Below are 15385 nucleotides of genomic sequence, written 5' to 3' on the forward strand. Positions count from 1 at the left end.
AGGTAAGTATGTGTGACAGGTCTGGGCGATGTTGTGCGGCACGGGCAGCGATTTGCCCGTGTCGCACAACAGATGGGGGCGGGTACCCACACTAGCAATATCGAGACCGATATCGCAGTGTGTAAAGTAGCCTTTACACTGTGAAAAACGAATAGTCCAAAGTAGACAGACCCTTATTTGTATGGCAAGCTTTACAAAGTAAACTGTCAGAGCCAACATGACAGTTTATCCCATTGTTTAAAGGGAATCTGTCAGAAGGTTTTTGCTACCTCACCTGAAAGCAGCATTATATAGGCAGAGAGATCCTGAATCCAACAATGTATAACTTAGATTACTGGCTGCAGCAGGGTCTCGGTAAAGATTGTACATTGACCAAGAGGTGTCAGAGGAGGGGGCATGTCGGACTATCATGTGCATGACTTTATAGTCCAAGCAATGATAAGGACCCTGATGCTTAAACAAACACAGCAAATGAACAACTGATCGGACTGTGACAAGACAGGCATCTCTGAATCTTCTGTGTTAACCCTTGCAGCATGTTGGCTTCACCTTACATAGCAAAAACCTGATGACAGATTCCCTTTAACATGGCTTATACTAAAAAAGTCCACAAAGATATAGTGATCTGTGGAAGTGCAGAAATATCATAGGATAACAGTACCAATGAATCACTGCTACTTAGCACTTCTGATCCGGCGGGTTATCTTTATATCATGATACATATTTGTGTATATTATCTGACCGATTGCAGCATCATGTGTAAATGGGTATTTTACCTTGAACGTTAATATCATTACATGATTGTCTATATGTCTGCTGGTAGATATTATTAAGTCATGGCATTGTAGTTAAACCTTCCATTCATTGCAGGTCATTTTATACATTTTTCTATTTGTAAATTAATTATTCAAAATCTTCTAGAGCAGCCATTTACTTGTTCTGAGAGCTCATATCTATATATATCATGTACCTTATATAATCATTTCACATATAAGTGAGTCTCCATCTGTATCACACCGCTCTGTTGTGTTGATTTTAAATCACGTCTCTGTGTGTCTCTTTGTGTTGCGGTCACAAATAAAATTAAATATTTTTGTACTTTTGCAAAACTTTTGGGTATTTGCCTTTATTAATACTGGTTATATATTATTGACTAGGTCAGTTTTTCTTTGTATACTTGGTATGGTGACTTTGGTCATAGTGACTCTTTAATATGGTTATTAAGTCCTGTATTCTGTTGTATCTAATATACTTATCACAAGATACTGGAATGGCACGGAGAAGTAATATGCATAAGGCCTTAGGTTTCACACACCGGCGTTTCGCAGTCTGTGTACAGACCGTGATGGGTATGGGTCTCCAGACCCTCATGGTGTTAATATACACCAGATAAAAGTTGGTTGAAATGGTAAATTTTAACTATAAGGCTATGTGTCCGCAGGTACGAGCGCATGTTTCCCGCAGCTGCCCGCCGGCGTCCGCAGCTATTTTTAGCTGCGAGTTTCCAGCGGAATAGCTGCGGGAAACATGCGGATATTCATGCGGCTTACCTGTGGACGTCCCGGCCTCTTATCTCCATAGCGGAGGGCCGGCACATCCGCAGGTAATTCCGCATGAATAATTGACATGCAATTATACATGCGGATGCCTACATCCGCAGCATGGTCGGCAGCTGCACTTTCCGCAGCATGGACACAGCACTCCCCATGTCCCATAGGATAACATGGGGAGTCACTGTACATGCTAAAACTTGCAAATTTATCTGGAAAATCCAGAAAAATCCGCAGGTTTTCCGTGGCAAAATCCGCAGAAACAAGGTCCCGTGGGCACATAGCCTTATGACTTTCTGCTGTTTTCAAAACAAAAATGTTAGTTTTCACCCATGTTTATTTATTTATGTTTTTAATCAATCTAAGCACGGGCAGTTGATGAAGGATTGTTTGTCAGCACATTTTCCTCTAATGTCTATAAGGTCCTAACTCAACAGCCTTAATATGCCGATGATGCCTTTGAATTTGGTTTAGGAGATCAGTAGCCCGTCCAAAAGTAGCTGTACCCAGTCTTGTAAAGACGACCTTATGCTACATCCACGAGAATGGTCAGTGTCAGTATCGAAACACACGAGACACAACATTAGCCCATGTATTCGTGCATGTGAGCCATTTTCCCCATGGATCTCCGGTCCACATGGAGGAAAGAAAAATAAATGACAATGTGCGCTGGTTGTGCTTACAAACCAGATTAAAGTAGGTAAATGTTGGCAGCTTCAGGCCCATCCAGAGGTTGCAAATGTGACTGGTCAGATAAAGTTAGCGGCCCGTGTGACTGCAGCCCAACCCTAAAAACAGTGATAGCCTGCAAAACTTTACACATATATTTGGGTAGAGATTCAGCAAAGCTTTTATGCCAGAAAACTGGTGTAAAAAAACTTGGAAAAGTCACAAAATATTGAATAATGCGAGGTTGTGCAAAAATGTGGCTACTATTGGCATTTTCAGGCCATTTTCTCCTAGCTTTGGCAAAGTGGGCAGAGCAGGGGTGGGATGGCAGTGTGGTGGCCACAGCTCTTCGAATCCTTGACAAGTCACTGCATTCCTTAGGCACACAGGGAGGCTTATGCCACTTTGCTGCTCGCCTGATTCATTAAGGCTGCTTTCACACTACGTTTTTTTTAACGCAAAAAACGGATCCAGTGCAAATGCGTTTTCATTTCAATGCATTTGCAATGGACTCGCGTCAACATGCGTTCGCGTGCGTTATAGTGAGGATCCAGCTACGTGCAGTTTTTTTAACTTTTTTCAAAAACGCTACTTGTAGCTGCATCCAAATACTGTTTTTCACTGGATCCTGACTATACTAGACTAGACTAGACTATACAAACACATGTGAATGCTGGCATGCTGATAGACAGGATCCTGCTTGCTCTACTGAGCATGCCCAGAAACCAGCCTGGCGTGACCAGTCTCTCTCTCTCCCCCTCCCTCTCTCTCTCGCCCTCCCTCTCTTTCCCCCACCTGAGAGCGGCGGACGCTCGTAACCAAGGTAAATATCGGGTAACCAAGCAAAGCGCTTCGCTTAGTTACCCGATGTTTACCTTGGAAACGTGTTCAGGGAGCCCGGCTCCTAGCAGCTACGGACGGTCATAACCAAGGTAAATATCGGGTATCCAAGCAAAGCACTTCGCTTAGTTACCCCATGTTTACCTTGGTTACGAACCTCCACAGCTGTCAGATGTCGGCTCCCAGTCTATCACGTTCAGTTCCCCTCACTCCCGATCACATGACTCCAATGCCCGCCCATAAACTTCAAGTGACAGGATCCTGCTTTGTAAAAACAGGATCCACTTTTACAGCCAAAATTGTTCATGACACGTTAAAAAAAAACGTAGTGTGAAAGCAGCCTAAGACGTGTAGGTCTCTTATGAATCAGGTGCTTCGCACTCCCCCTGCCTCTTCAGGACCACAGTGAACAATCCTATTTTATTTCTCATTTAGGGGCCGTTTCATTCCATCACTAATCTACTGTTTATGCTTTCCCATAATTCTAATGCTGGATAGGATCTCATCATGTATATTAGGGAACGGTGTATATGCTTCATTTAATTATCAGGTTAGGGACAATAATAATCTAAACCGACTCTGCCGACGTGTGAGCTCCTGCATTATGTGTGTCCAGAGCAGACTGTCATTAGGGAACAGGCCGTGACTTGCCACGAGTAGTCCCAGAGATAAAATTCCACTTCTTTCATAGTATGTCACACGCAGTAGGTTTTTTTTTCTTTAGACATTCCTGCAATCCACTTGTCGAGTTGGAGATTATTATTTGCCAGCATTCTGCAAAATCCGCACCTCCTTGTAACCATCGCAGTGCTTTATTGGCTATCAAATGAGATCACATTTGTCAAGAATTCCTGCCCAGTTAAGATGACCTTCTTCCTGCAGCCCCATTAGGAATGTGCTATTAAGAATTATTACCATTAAAAAAAAAAAAAAAAAGAAGAAGTGGTCAGTAGAATGAGCCCTCCTAAGCTGTCTATATGAGCATGCAGGGTATAGAAAGTGGAATACAATGATACCTTCATGTCTCTCCAGTAATAGTGTTCCCCCGTGGTCCCCACATAGCTTTCTCAATAGCCAGATCAGACACCCCTATACTTTGCACTGACGAGGGCAAGCACCCTGAAACACCGTGTCTGCAAATTGGGATTCTGATCTGGCTTATATATCCTGAGTCATATTGCAAAGGATTGTTGAAAATCCACTTGTGACTTTTAGGATTGCTACTTCCAATAGGTGGCGCTGTGCTAGAGTTTGTCTCCTTTACTGGAGAGACAATTTGAATATTTCTTAGAGGGGCGTGGCAGCTATAAGTCCCCTTACCTGGCAGCCAGACTGGCTTGCAAAGTCTCCTTAAGGAGAATAGTGTTCCCCCGTGGCACCTTCATGTCTGCGATCCGATATCTCATTCTAGAGAAATCCACGTTTTCCTTAAGATCTTTGGGCCGGACACTGATCTCTCTGAGAATCTGCCTCTAGGACTTATTTAAATGAAATGGGACATTACCAGTGTGAGACATGTAATGACTGACAGTCTGTTCTCCAGATCTACATGTCTCAAACTGGTAAAGCCCCCTTTCAGATAAAATAAACCCTGAAGGAAGATGTTTGAGGAGATCTGTGTTCAGCACATAGATCTTAACAGCTCATTAATATTTTAAGAAAAATATGGATACCGCTGGCATAAAACATCGAATCGCAGATATGGAGGTATCATTTTATTTAGCTTTTTATGACCTACATGGCCATGCAGACGGGTTTGGAGGGTTGATCGTAAGACAGATTCCTTTTAATCAGAGCTTCATGTATCCCTCATACACCCACAATGCCTAAAGGCCACACATCAGCTTACAGAATCTTGTTGTATTTGTGCCTAACTACTTTGGCTATTGCATAGGAATATATTTTGTAACAAATTGGACCCTAACCGGAGTGCGCCTGCCCTCATGCCATGCTGCATTTTCACCCAAATCTTTAGATTTTATTCCACTTTAATGTATAATGTCTAGATCACTTCTAGCTAATGATAAACAGATAAAATAGGAGCATGTCAACAGATTTTTCTTCCCTTTTCTTCTCTTTACAACATCTTTGCACTAGCTCATATCCTGGAATATGACCAATCATTTCCTGCAATGTGCTCAGCATCTTTCACAAATGTTCACAATGTTCCCTTGTCTTGAGAATAGATCTCTTCAATAGGACACGATTATAATACAAGTCTATGACCAGACATATACACCCATCATGTCAACAGCCCTACTCAATGGGACGTCCTAGACTTCCATACGGACATTGAACTGCTGGAATATGCAATCACTTTTTGATCATGGGAGTCGCGCTTCTGCGGCTTCCCTACTAATCAAAACAAGAATGGGGGCAATTTGTCTTCTGCGTTTTTCCGTAAGAGAAATCTGGCAGTACCATCTACCCTCCTAAGCCATCTATGCGGGTCATAGAAAGCCAAATAAGATGAAAACTTGCTTGATATCTGCAATCCAATGATGATTCTGCTAATGAAGGGGAATCTGTCAGAAGGTTTTTGCTGTGTAATCTGACAGCAGTATGATATAGGGACAGAGACCACGATTCCAGCGATGTATCACTTAGTTTATTTGGTGAAGCAGATGTGATAGAACCACAATTTTCTGTGCTGCAGATCTAGCAGAGCTCAGCTGTTTGGGCTGTGTATAATCCCACCCACAGCACAGCTTTCTGTGTACACTGTATATTGACAGAAAGCTGTTAATCAGTGGTGGGGACGTGGTTGGACTAGGATGCATGAGTCACTTAGTCCTGTAGTGAATCTCGAACTGATAAAACACAACATAGTAAGTGATAAATCGCAGGAATCACTATATTATGGTACGCTCAAATTACATAGCAAAAACCTGCTGATAGATTCCCTTATTTAATCGTATGAACATATACCTTACCATCATATAAAAATAAACACCAGATTCCCTTTAAAAGAGGATACTCCTTGCATTGCAATGTGCCACGATCAATCAGAAGGATTGATTATTCAAGACACCTTTGTTTTATCATGGTGGGTTTGAAATTCTGAACTTTAACCATTCCGCAAAAATCATTAATATACGTGGCTAGCATTTGCCATGTAAAATTGTGAGGGAGCTCTGGGTGCTTCTACCCTAATCTTAAAGGGGTTGTTCTCTTCCAGAAAATTTTAATCTCCGAGAACAGATTGGAATATGAAATCACACTGCTCTTATTCTCACCTTTCCTGGGTCCACCCCCGAGTTTCTGCCGCTGCTTGCAAGATTTCACATTGGCCAAAGCCAATCTGAGTTCAGTGACTGCCTGTAAAGACAGAATACCCCTCTCAGCCAATGAGATCACTGATTGGCTTGCATTCTGTCAACGTCATGTCCATGCAGCCAGTATCAGATACGAGGAGCAGGCGGGTTTTCAGCCATAGACTCAAGGGCGGTCAGTAAAACACAGGTTTGGGTTTTTTTGTTTTTTTTTTTTTTTAAACAAAATGCTATTGAGGAAACGATATTATCTGAAAGGGGATAACCATCTTATGACCCCATGCTCTCTGTTGATTTATCTATAGCAAAGGGCCGCAATGGTTTTTCTTATTAAAGGCAATCTGTCACCACTTTGGCCTTTCTGACCTATTAGCATGGCCATACAGGTAACAGGATGCTGACAATAGTCTTACCTGTAAGTTTCATACCAGATGCCTTATTGTTGAAAGATCATCTTTTATCACTTTATGTTAATGAGTTCTTCCAGGCTATGGGGCGTACGCTGCCCGAAAGAGAACGCTACCTCCTTGCTTCATTAACATCATTTTCGCCACCTAGTAGCGTCACAGTCTGCCTGTGACATGTAGTCCCTGATCTGAAAATCCCGCATCGACACAGTAAATGTTCTAACGTTAGCCTGCATTGTGCCACCCGCCGAAGAAAGTAGGGAGAGCACCTTTACACAGGGCACAGAGAATCACTGGAATGGAAGTAGCAGTGACTCCCCAGCGCCTGCGCAGAACAGTTATTAAAGTCAATGCCCTTCGGAGGGTGGAACAATACAGGCAAATGTTGGAACATAAACTGTGCAGGCACGGGATTGCAGAGCAGGAACTACACGTCACAGGCAGACTGACACTACTAGGAGGTGAAAATGATGCTAATGAAGCAAGAAGGTGGGTTATCTTCCATGCAGCATACGTCCCATAGCCTGGAAGAACTCATTAAAGGGAACCTGCCAAATCCAATATGTAGCCAGAACCACGAGCAGTTTTGGGTGCATATTGCAAATCTTTGCCTAACCGTCCCTGTATACTTTTTCTAAAGATCTCATTATCTATGCTAGTGTATACAGGGAGTATTAGGCAGGGATTAGCAATATGCACCCAGAACTGCTCGTGGTTCTGGGTGCATATGGCACCTGACAGGTTCCCTTTAAGAGACAAAAGATGATATTTCAATAAGGCATACACAAGACTATTTTCAGCATTCGCCCATATTAATAGTTCAGTAAGGTCAAAGTGGTGACAGATTCCCTTAAAGTAAATTCATGTATTTTGAGTTAAAATATTTTTTGCAATTGAGTTTCATTAAAAAATGCGGCACCATTCGGCCTGTACAGGCTTTTTATTTCCCGACACTTTGCTTATTGCTCAATAAATCAACTGAGAAACCATCAGCAATTTTGCAGCTCTTATGTTTTTTGGAATTCCTTTAGGATTTATGATCATGGACCACATCAAAGTTCAGCTGAATTTTAATGTGGTCAATTGGTAGGGAAGTAAAAAAGCCAAATGTTGTACATTTTTTTAATGGAGCTCAATTGCAAAAATGTATTTTTATCCCCAAAATGCATGGAATGATAAAAAAAAAAAAAAAAAATCAAAAACGATAATTTACCCAAATTTATCTAGTAGTAGCCAATGTGTTCTTTCTACCACATCACAGTCCAGGCAGCTGCATATACCACAAATAAACCAGCAGAACAGGAAAAAGGACTAAAGCCGCGGATATGGTAATTCCCCAAAGTACGAGTACACTGGATACAAGTCACCTCCGATGACAGATAGTAATCCACTGTTTACTGCTGACAAATCATTGGATACTAATGGAGCGTGCCCCGGCCAATTCCTTGACAGTTTTGAACTAAAAATACAACAAAGATTAATGCTTCCGGCAACTCCAATAAAAAAAAATATCCCTTGATTACGCGTGTAATCCTACTGGAAAAAAACTGCAGTAACTTACACAGTATGCAGTTGTCAGGATTATAACTATATTGTATTGAAAAGATTTTTCCAAAAAATATAATATAAATTCAATCTATATCTATATATCTATGTCTATATCCACACACACACACACACACACATACATATACATACATATTATATTTGTAATTAGTGATGAGCGAGCACTACCATGCTCGGGTGCTCAGTACTAGTAACTACTGATGAGCGGGCACTACCATGCTCGGGTGCTCAGTACTAGTAAACTAGTGATGAGCGGGCACTACCATGCTCGGGTGCTCAGTACTAGTAACTAGTGATGAGCGAGCACTACCATGCTCGGGTGCTCAGTACTAGTAACTAGTGATGAGCGGGCACTACCATGCTCGGGTGCTCAGTACTAGTAACTAGTGATGAGCGAGCACTACCATGCTCGGGTGCTCAGTACTAGTAGCTAGTGATGAGCGAGCACTACCATGCTCGGGTGCTCAGTACTAGTAACTAGTGATGAGCGAGCACTACCATGCTCGGGTGCTCAGTACTAGTAACTAGTGATGAGCGAGCACTACCATGCTCGGGTGCTCAGTACTAGTAACTAGTGATGAGCGGGCACTACCATGCTCGGGTGCTCAGTACTAGTAACTAGTGATGAGCGAGCACTACCATGCTCGGGTGCTCAGTACTAGTAACTAGTGATGAGCGGGCACTACCATGCTCGGGTGCTCAGTACTAGTAACTAGTGATGAGCGGGCACTACCATGCTCGGGTGCTCAGTACTAGTAACTAGTGATGAGCGAGCACTACCATGCTCGGGTGCTCAGTACTAGTAACTAGTGATGAGCGGGCACTACCATGCTCGGGTGCTCAGTACTAGTAACTAGTGATGAGCGAGCACTACCATGCTCGGGTGCTCAGTACTAGTAGCTAGTGATGAGCGAGCACTACCATGCTCGGGTGCTCAGTACTAGTAACTAGTGATGAGCGAGCACTACCATGCTCGGGTGCTCAGTACTAGTAACTAGTGATGAGCGGGCACTACCATGCTCGGGTGCTCAGTACTAGTAACTAGTGATGAGAGGGCACTACCATGCTCGGGTGCTCAGTACTAGTAACTAGTGATGAGCAAGCACTACCATGCCCAGGTGCTCAGTACTAGTAACTAGTGATGAGCGAGCACTACCATGCTCGGGTGCTCAGTACTAGTAACTAGTGATGAGCGGACACTACCATGTTTGGGTACTAGTATCTAGTGATGGGCGAGCACTACCATGCTCCGGTGCTCAGTACTAGTAACTAGTGATGAGCGGGCACTACCATGCTCGGGTGCTCAGTACTAGTAGCTAGTGATGAGCGAGCACTACCATGCTCGGGTGCTCAGTACTAGTAACTAGTGATGAGCGAGCACTACCATGCTCGGGTGCTCAGTACTAGTAACTAGTGATGAGCGGGCACTACCATGCTCGGGTGCTCAGTACTAGTAACTAGTGATGAGCAAGCACTACCATGCCCAGGTGCTCAGTACTAGTAACTAGTGATGAGCGAGCACTACCATGCTCGGGTGCTCAGTACTAGTAACTAGTGATGAGCGGACACTACCATGTTTGGGTACTAGTATCTAGTGATGGGCGAGCACTACCATGCTCCGGTGCTCAGTACTAGTAACTAGTGATGAGCGGGCACTACCATGCTCGGGTGCTCAGTACTAGTAACTAGTGATGAGCAAGCACTACCATGCCCAGGTGCTCAGTACTAGTAACTAGTGATGAGCGAGCACTACCATGCTCGGGTGCTCAGTACTAGTAACTAGTGATGAGCGGACACTACCATGTTTGGGTACTAGTATCTAGTGATGGGCGAGCACTACCATGCTCCGGTGCTCAGTACTAGTAACTAGTGATGAGTGGGCACTACCATATTCTGGTGCTCAGTATTCATAACGAGCAGTTGGTGCCTGGGATGGGCACAACTTGTGTACCGAGTATAATGGAAGTCAATGGGAAATTCAAACATTTTTCCAGAAGATTACGAGTAACAAGCACCCGAGCATGGTAGTGCTCGCTCATCACTAATTGTAACTGTTTGGCTACTGGGGACGGAGGTTGTAAAAGCCAGTCTTTTCAATGAGAGATTAGGCAGCATGCTCCCAGCAGCAAGTGCCTCCAATACTTAGCCCTCCAGAGGTATCATCATCACATTCTAATTGGTTGGAGGGCCGATCTTGGTTTGGCCACAGATCTAGACTATTATTGGACTGAACTACATTTGGATTTTCATCTGCCAGTTAAAAATAAATAATATTTACTCACTTATATAGCGCTGTTAATTCCATAGCGCCACACACACACACACACACACACACACACACACACACACGCACGCACGCTCGCTCACAGTCGAAATTCCCTATCAGTATGTTTGCACAACATGACCAATACCTTTTTTTAATGGGTAAACAGTACTAATTTTTCCTTAACTGCCAGTTATTGAAAAAAAATAAAAATAAAAAATAGTCAGTTGGACAGTGCATCACAGCATGCAGAATCCAGACCTAGCCGCAGCACTAAACTCTTGGTAGTCCTAAACTCCGGTTGGGTTCTTACCACCTATGGTCTAATGGTCTAAGCTTTAGTGAGATGGTTTAATGGCCATCTCAGAATGTGAGTTCTCCACTAGGCCAGATCTGCATTTCTCTTGACAATGGTACAGTATAGGTGTGCAATAAGAAAACAGTGAAGGTCATGGAGACCCAGTCCATTCCATTCTCAGAACCAGTAGCTTTCCTGAAGATCAGCCGTCAGCCATAACATGGGAAGAAGCCTGTTATTAATCTGCTCAACATGAAAGACCATAAGGCTTCAAAGATTCCAAGTCATTATGAGCCTAAAGGCCCCGTCACATGCAACGACTTATAAAATGATATATCACCGGGGTCACAGATTCCGTGACGCACATACGGCATCGTTAGCGACGTCATTGCGTGTGACACCAACGAACGGCCGGTAACAATAAAAAATACTCACCTTATCGTCCATCGTTGACACGTCGTTCACTTTCAAAATACCGTTGATTGTTGAGGTCGCAGGTTGTTTGTCATTCCCAAGGCAGCATAATCGCTATGCGTGACACCTCGGCAACGACGAACTACAGCTTACCTGCGGCCGCCGGCAATGAGGAAGGAAGGAGGTGGGCGGCATGTTACTGCCGCTCATCTCTGCCCCTCCGCTTCTATTGGGTGGCCACTTATTGACGCCGCTGTGACGCCGCTCGAACCGCCCCCTTAGAAAGGAGGCGGTTCGCGGCAATAGCAATGTCGCTAGGCAGGTAAGTCCGTGTGACGGCTCCAAACGATTTTGTGCACCACGGGCACAAACGACGGGGGTGGGTACGCTCGCTAGCGATATCGTTAACAATATCGCTGTGTGTAACGGGGCCTGAAGGTGAGGTTTCCACTGCAGAGTGCCCCATAGTCAGCTGGAATTTACTTTCTACTCTTGAATAAAAGATGCCAAAGTGAAAGGATCCAAAGATCAAGGTCAATAAGCTTTCTGTAAAGTGTACTGATAATTATCTCCATCCTCCAAGGGGCAGCTCTCCTGCATGACTAATAGAAGGCACGTCTGAGCGGCCCTGCTCCTTCAACATCAATTTGCCCTAAATAAGAATATGGCAGATGGACAGTACCTGTTGGGTGTGTTTATGCACTCACAATGCCCAATCAGTGCTGAGACACTGACACCCCCCAAAATAGGTAACACCCAGCTGTCAAATAACTCTGCAACTGTAGGAAGAATAACAGGAACGGCAACACAGCATTATAAGGAAACATGCTGGAAAATGAGGAGATAGAGGGGATGAGGAGTGGAGTACCACTTTAATTCCACCCCCATTATCCTCTGCTTTGTTTTACAGATACAAAAAAGAAAATCTGAATTGGATACGTGGGCGTTTCAGGCTCGGAGATAAACATAGTTCCCACATTACTGAACATCCCTTGGCTCATGTCTACACAATCTGCTTCAGAAACATTGCAGCCATTTAACCTTCAGAAGTCCACGAATCTGCCACGTGAAGGGGTCAGCGGTGGGATCTGGCAACGATAGGCAATAATAATCCCAAATAAACAAGAGTGGGTGTTCCTCCCTAGCGGTCTATGAAGAACTGTTCTCGGGTCCTGGTAAAACAAGGTGCAGGGGTCAAGTGGAGTGGCCACCAATGCCACTAATATAGATCACATGCCAGTGCACACTAAAGACACAGTGGCACCGATTTACCCAGGACATCACCACTATCTGCATGGGTGGCACAGTGTGCTGAATGACTGCAGATAGTGGCACCTTGGATCCATGCAGCACCAGACATCTGAGTCACAGCTCCAGAGGCAATGACAGTATATAGACAGTCACAATATATACTGGGTAGTGCCCATAATGTAGAGGATGGCAGGTACCCCCAGCTGGATCTACAGAAGTACGGTATATAGTGGGTAGTGCAGAGGATGGCAGGTACCCCTCACACTGACAGCTGCTGCATTACACAGTACATGGTGGGGCCACACCACACACTGACAGCTCCTGCATTACACAGTACATGGTGGGGCCACACCACACACTGACAGCTCCTGCATTACACAGTACATGGCGGGGCCACACCACACACTGACAGCTCCTGCATTACACAGTACATGGTGGGGCCACACCACACACTGACAGCTCCTGCATTACACAGTACATGGTGGGGCCACACCACACACTGACAGCTCCTGCATTACACAGTACATGGTGGGGGGGCACACCACACACTGACAGCTCCTGCATTACACAGTACATGGTGGGGGGGGCACACCACACACTGACAGCTCCTGCATTACACAGTACATGGTGGGGGGGGCACACCACACACTGACAGCTCCTGCATTACACAGTACATGGTGGGGGGGGCACACCACACACTGACAGCTCCTGCATTACACAGTACATGGTGGGGGGGGGCACACCACACACTGACAGCTCCTGCATTACACAGTCCATGGCGGAGGGGGGCACACCACACCTGACAGCTCCTGCATTACACAGTACATGGCGGGGGGGGGGGGGGGCACACCACACACTGAAAGCTCCTGCATTACACAGTACATGGCGGGGGGGGGGGGCACACCACACACTGAAAGCTCCTGCATTACACAGTACATGGCGGGGGGGGCACACCACACACTGACAGCTCCTGCATTACACAGTACATGGCGGGGGCGGGGGCACACCACACCTGACAGCTCCTGCATTACATGCCGGGGGGCACACCACACACTGACAGCTCCTGCATTACATGCCAGGGGGGGCACACCACACCTGACAGCTCCTGCATTACATGCCGGGGGGGCACACCACACCTGACAGCTCCTGCATTACATGCCGGGGGGCACACCACACACTGACAGCTCCTGCATTACATGCCGGGGGGCACACCACACCTGACAGCTCCTGCATTACATGCCGGGGGGGCACACCACACACTGACAGCTCCTGCATTACATGCCGGGGGGCACACCACACCTGACAGCTCCTGCATTACATGCCGGGGGGCACACCACACCTGACAGCTCCTGCATTACATGCCAGGGGGGGCACACCACACCTGACAGCTCCTGCATTACATGCCGGGGGGCACACCACACCTGACAGCTCCTGCATTACATGCCGGGGGGCACACCACACCTGACAGCTCCTGCATTACATGCCGGGGGGCACACCACACCTGACAGCTCCTGCATTACATGCCGGGGGGCACACCACACACTGACAGCTCCTGCATTACATGCCGGGGGGCACACCACACCTGACAGCTCCTGCATTACATGCCAGGGGGGGCACACCACACCTGACAGCTCCTGCATTACATGCCAGGGGGGGCACACCACACCTGACAGCTCCTGCATTACATGCCAGGGGGGGCACACCACACCTGACAGCTCCTGCATTACATGCCAGGGGGGGCACACCACACACTGACAGCTCCTGCATTACATGCCGGGGGGCACACCACACCTGACAGCTCCTGCATTACATGCCGGGGGGCACACCACACCTGACAGCTCCTGCATTACATGCCGGGGGGCACACCACACCTGACAGCTCCTGCATTACATGCCGGGGGGCACACCACACCTGACAGCTCCTGCATTACATGCCGGGGGGCACACCACACCTGACAGCTCCTGCATTACATGCCGGGGGGCACACCACACACTGACAGCTCCTGCATTACATGCCGGGGGGCACACCACACACTGACAGCTCCTGCATTACATGCCGGGGGGCACACCACACACTGACAGCTCCTGCATTACATGCCGGGGGGCACACCACACCTGACAGCTCCTGCATTACATGCCGGGGGGCACTTACTTTTATGCGCGGCCACCAGGGACTTGCCATCCTTGATCAGCTCTTTGATGAACTTGTTGGTCTTGTCCAGCTCGGTTTCGTGGGATTTCAGCCTCTCCCGGAATTGCGGGCTGTCCAAGTAACAATCAGTGAACTCCAGAGGGGGCAGCCCCATCTTCCGCCTCACTGAGCAGCAGCGACCAGAGCGGGCAACTAGCAGCGCAGAGCGGTGCAGGAGCCGTGCCGGAGAGCTGCCCCGGGGCTCAGGACATGCCGGCAGCGCAGCCTGGGAGCTGCAGTCATTGAAAGTTTCCGTGCGCAGGGCGGCGCTCAGGCTTTGGCGGGCGTGTGCGGAGGGAACCCGGCACTGATGGCATCCGGCTCCCCGCACCGTGCTGGAGGAAGCGACAAGTAGATGGGGCCTCTCAGATAAGGCCGTGTGATCTCATGGCCACTGGCCGCCACCTCCCAGCGAGCTCGGCCCAGACCCGCCCCTGCACCGCCCTCTGCCCTGATAGCGGCACACCCCCCGAGGAGGGCACCTGTCGGCTCTCTCCGGGCCACTCCTGGCCGGGCGCTCCGTGGTGCCGGTCACGGCTCAGGTGGGCAGCCAGGGAGGTGCCTAACGGCGGAAAGGAATCCCGCACTTAGCTCCATTTCTTTTCTGTTATTCGTGCTGTTATTTGATCTCGCAGATATTTGCACATTAGAAGCAGGAGACTTCG

The 15385-nt window shown here is 46.9% G+C and overlaps 1 protein-coding gene across 2 annotated transcripts in view; it reads right to left on the reverse strand.

Annotated features, from left to right (window-relative positions):
- The window catches only part of ARHGAP26 (Rho GTPase activating protein 26), a 577725-nt gene extending 562568 nt beyond the window's left edge, over positions 1-15157 (reverse strand). Inside the window, exon 1 of one of the 2 annotated variants that reach the window (XM_075344594.1) lies at positions 14682-15157. In XM_075344594.1, coding sequence (XP_075200709.1) covers positions 14682-14835 — 154 coding nt within the window. In that variant the 5' untranslated portion in view covers positions 14836-15157. The remainder of the gene's footprint in view (positions 1-14681) is intronic. The other variant, XM_075344593.1, reaches the window with a different exon arrangement.
- Between the last annotated feature and the right edge of the window lie 228 nt (positions 15158-15385).

The sequence above is a fragment of the Anomaloglossus baeobatrachus genome, chromosome 4, assembly GCF_048569485.1.
Source record: "Anomaloglossus baeobatrachus isolate aAnoBae1 chromosome 4, aAnoBae1.hap1, whole genome shotgun sequence".
In the NCBI taxonomy this organism is placed as follows: Eukaryota; Metazoa; Chordata; class Amphibia; order Anura; family Aromobatidae; genus Anomaloglossus; species Anomaloglossus baeobatrachus.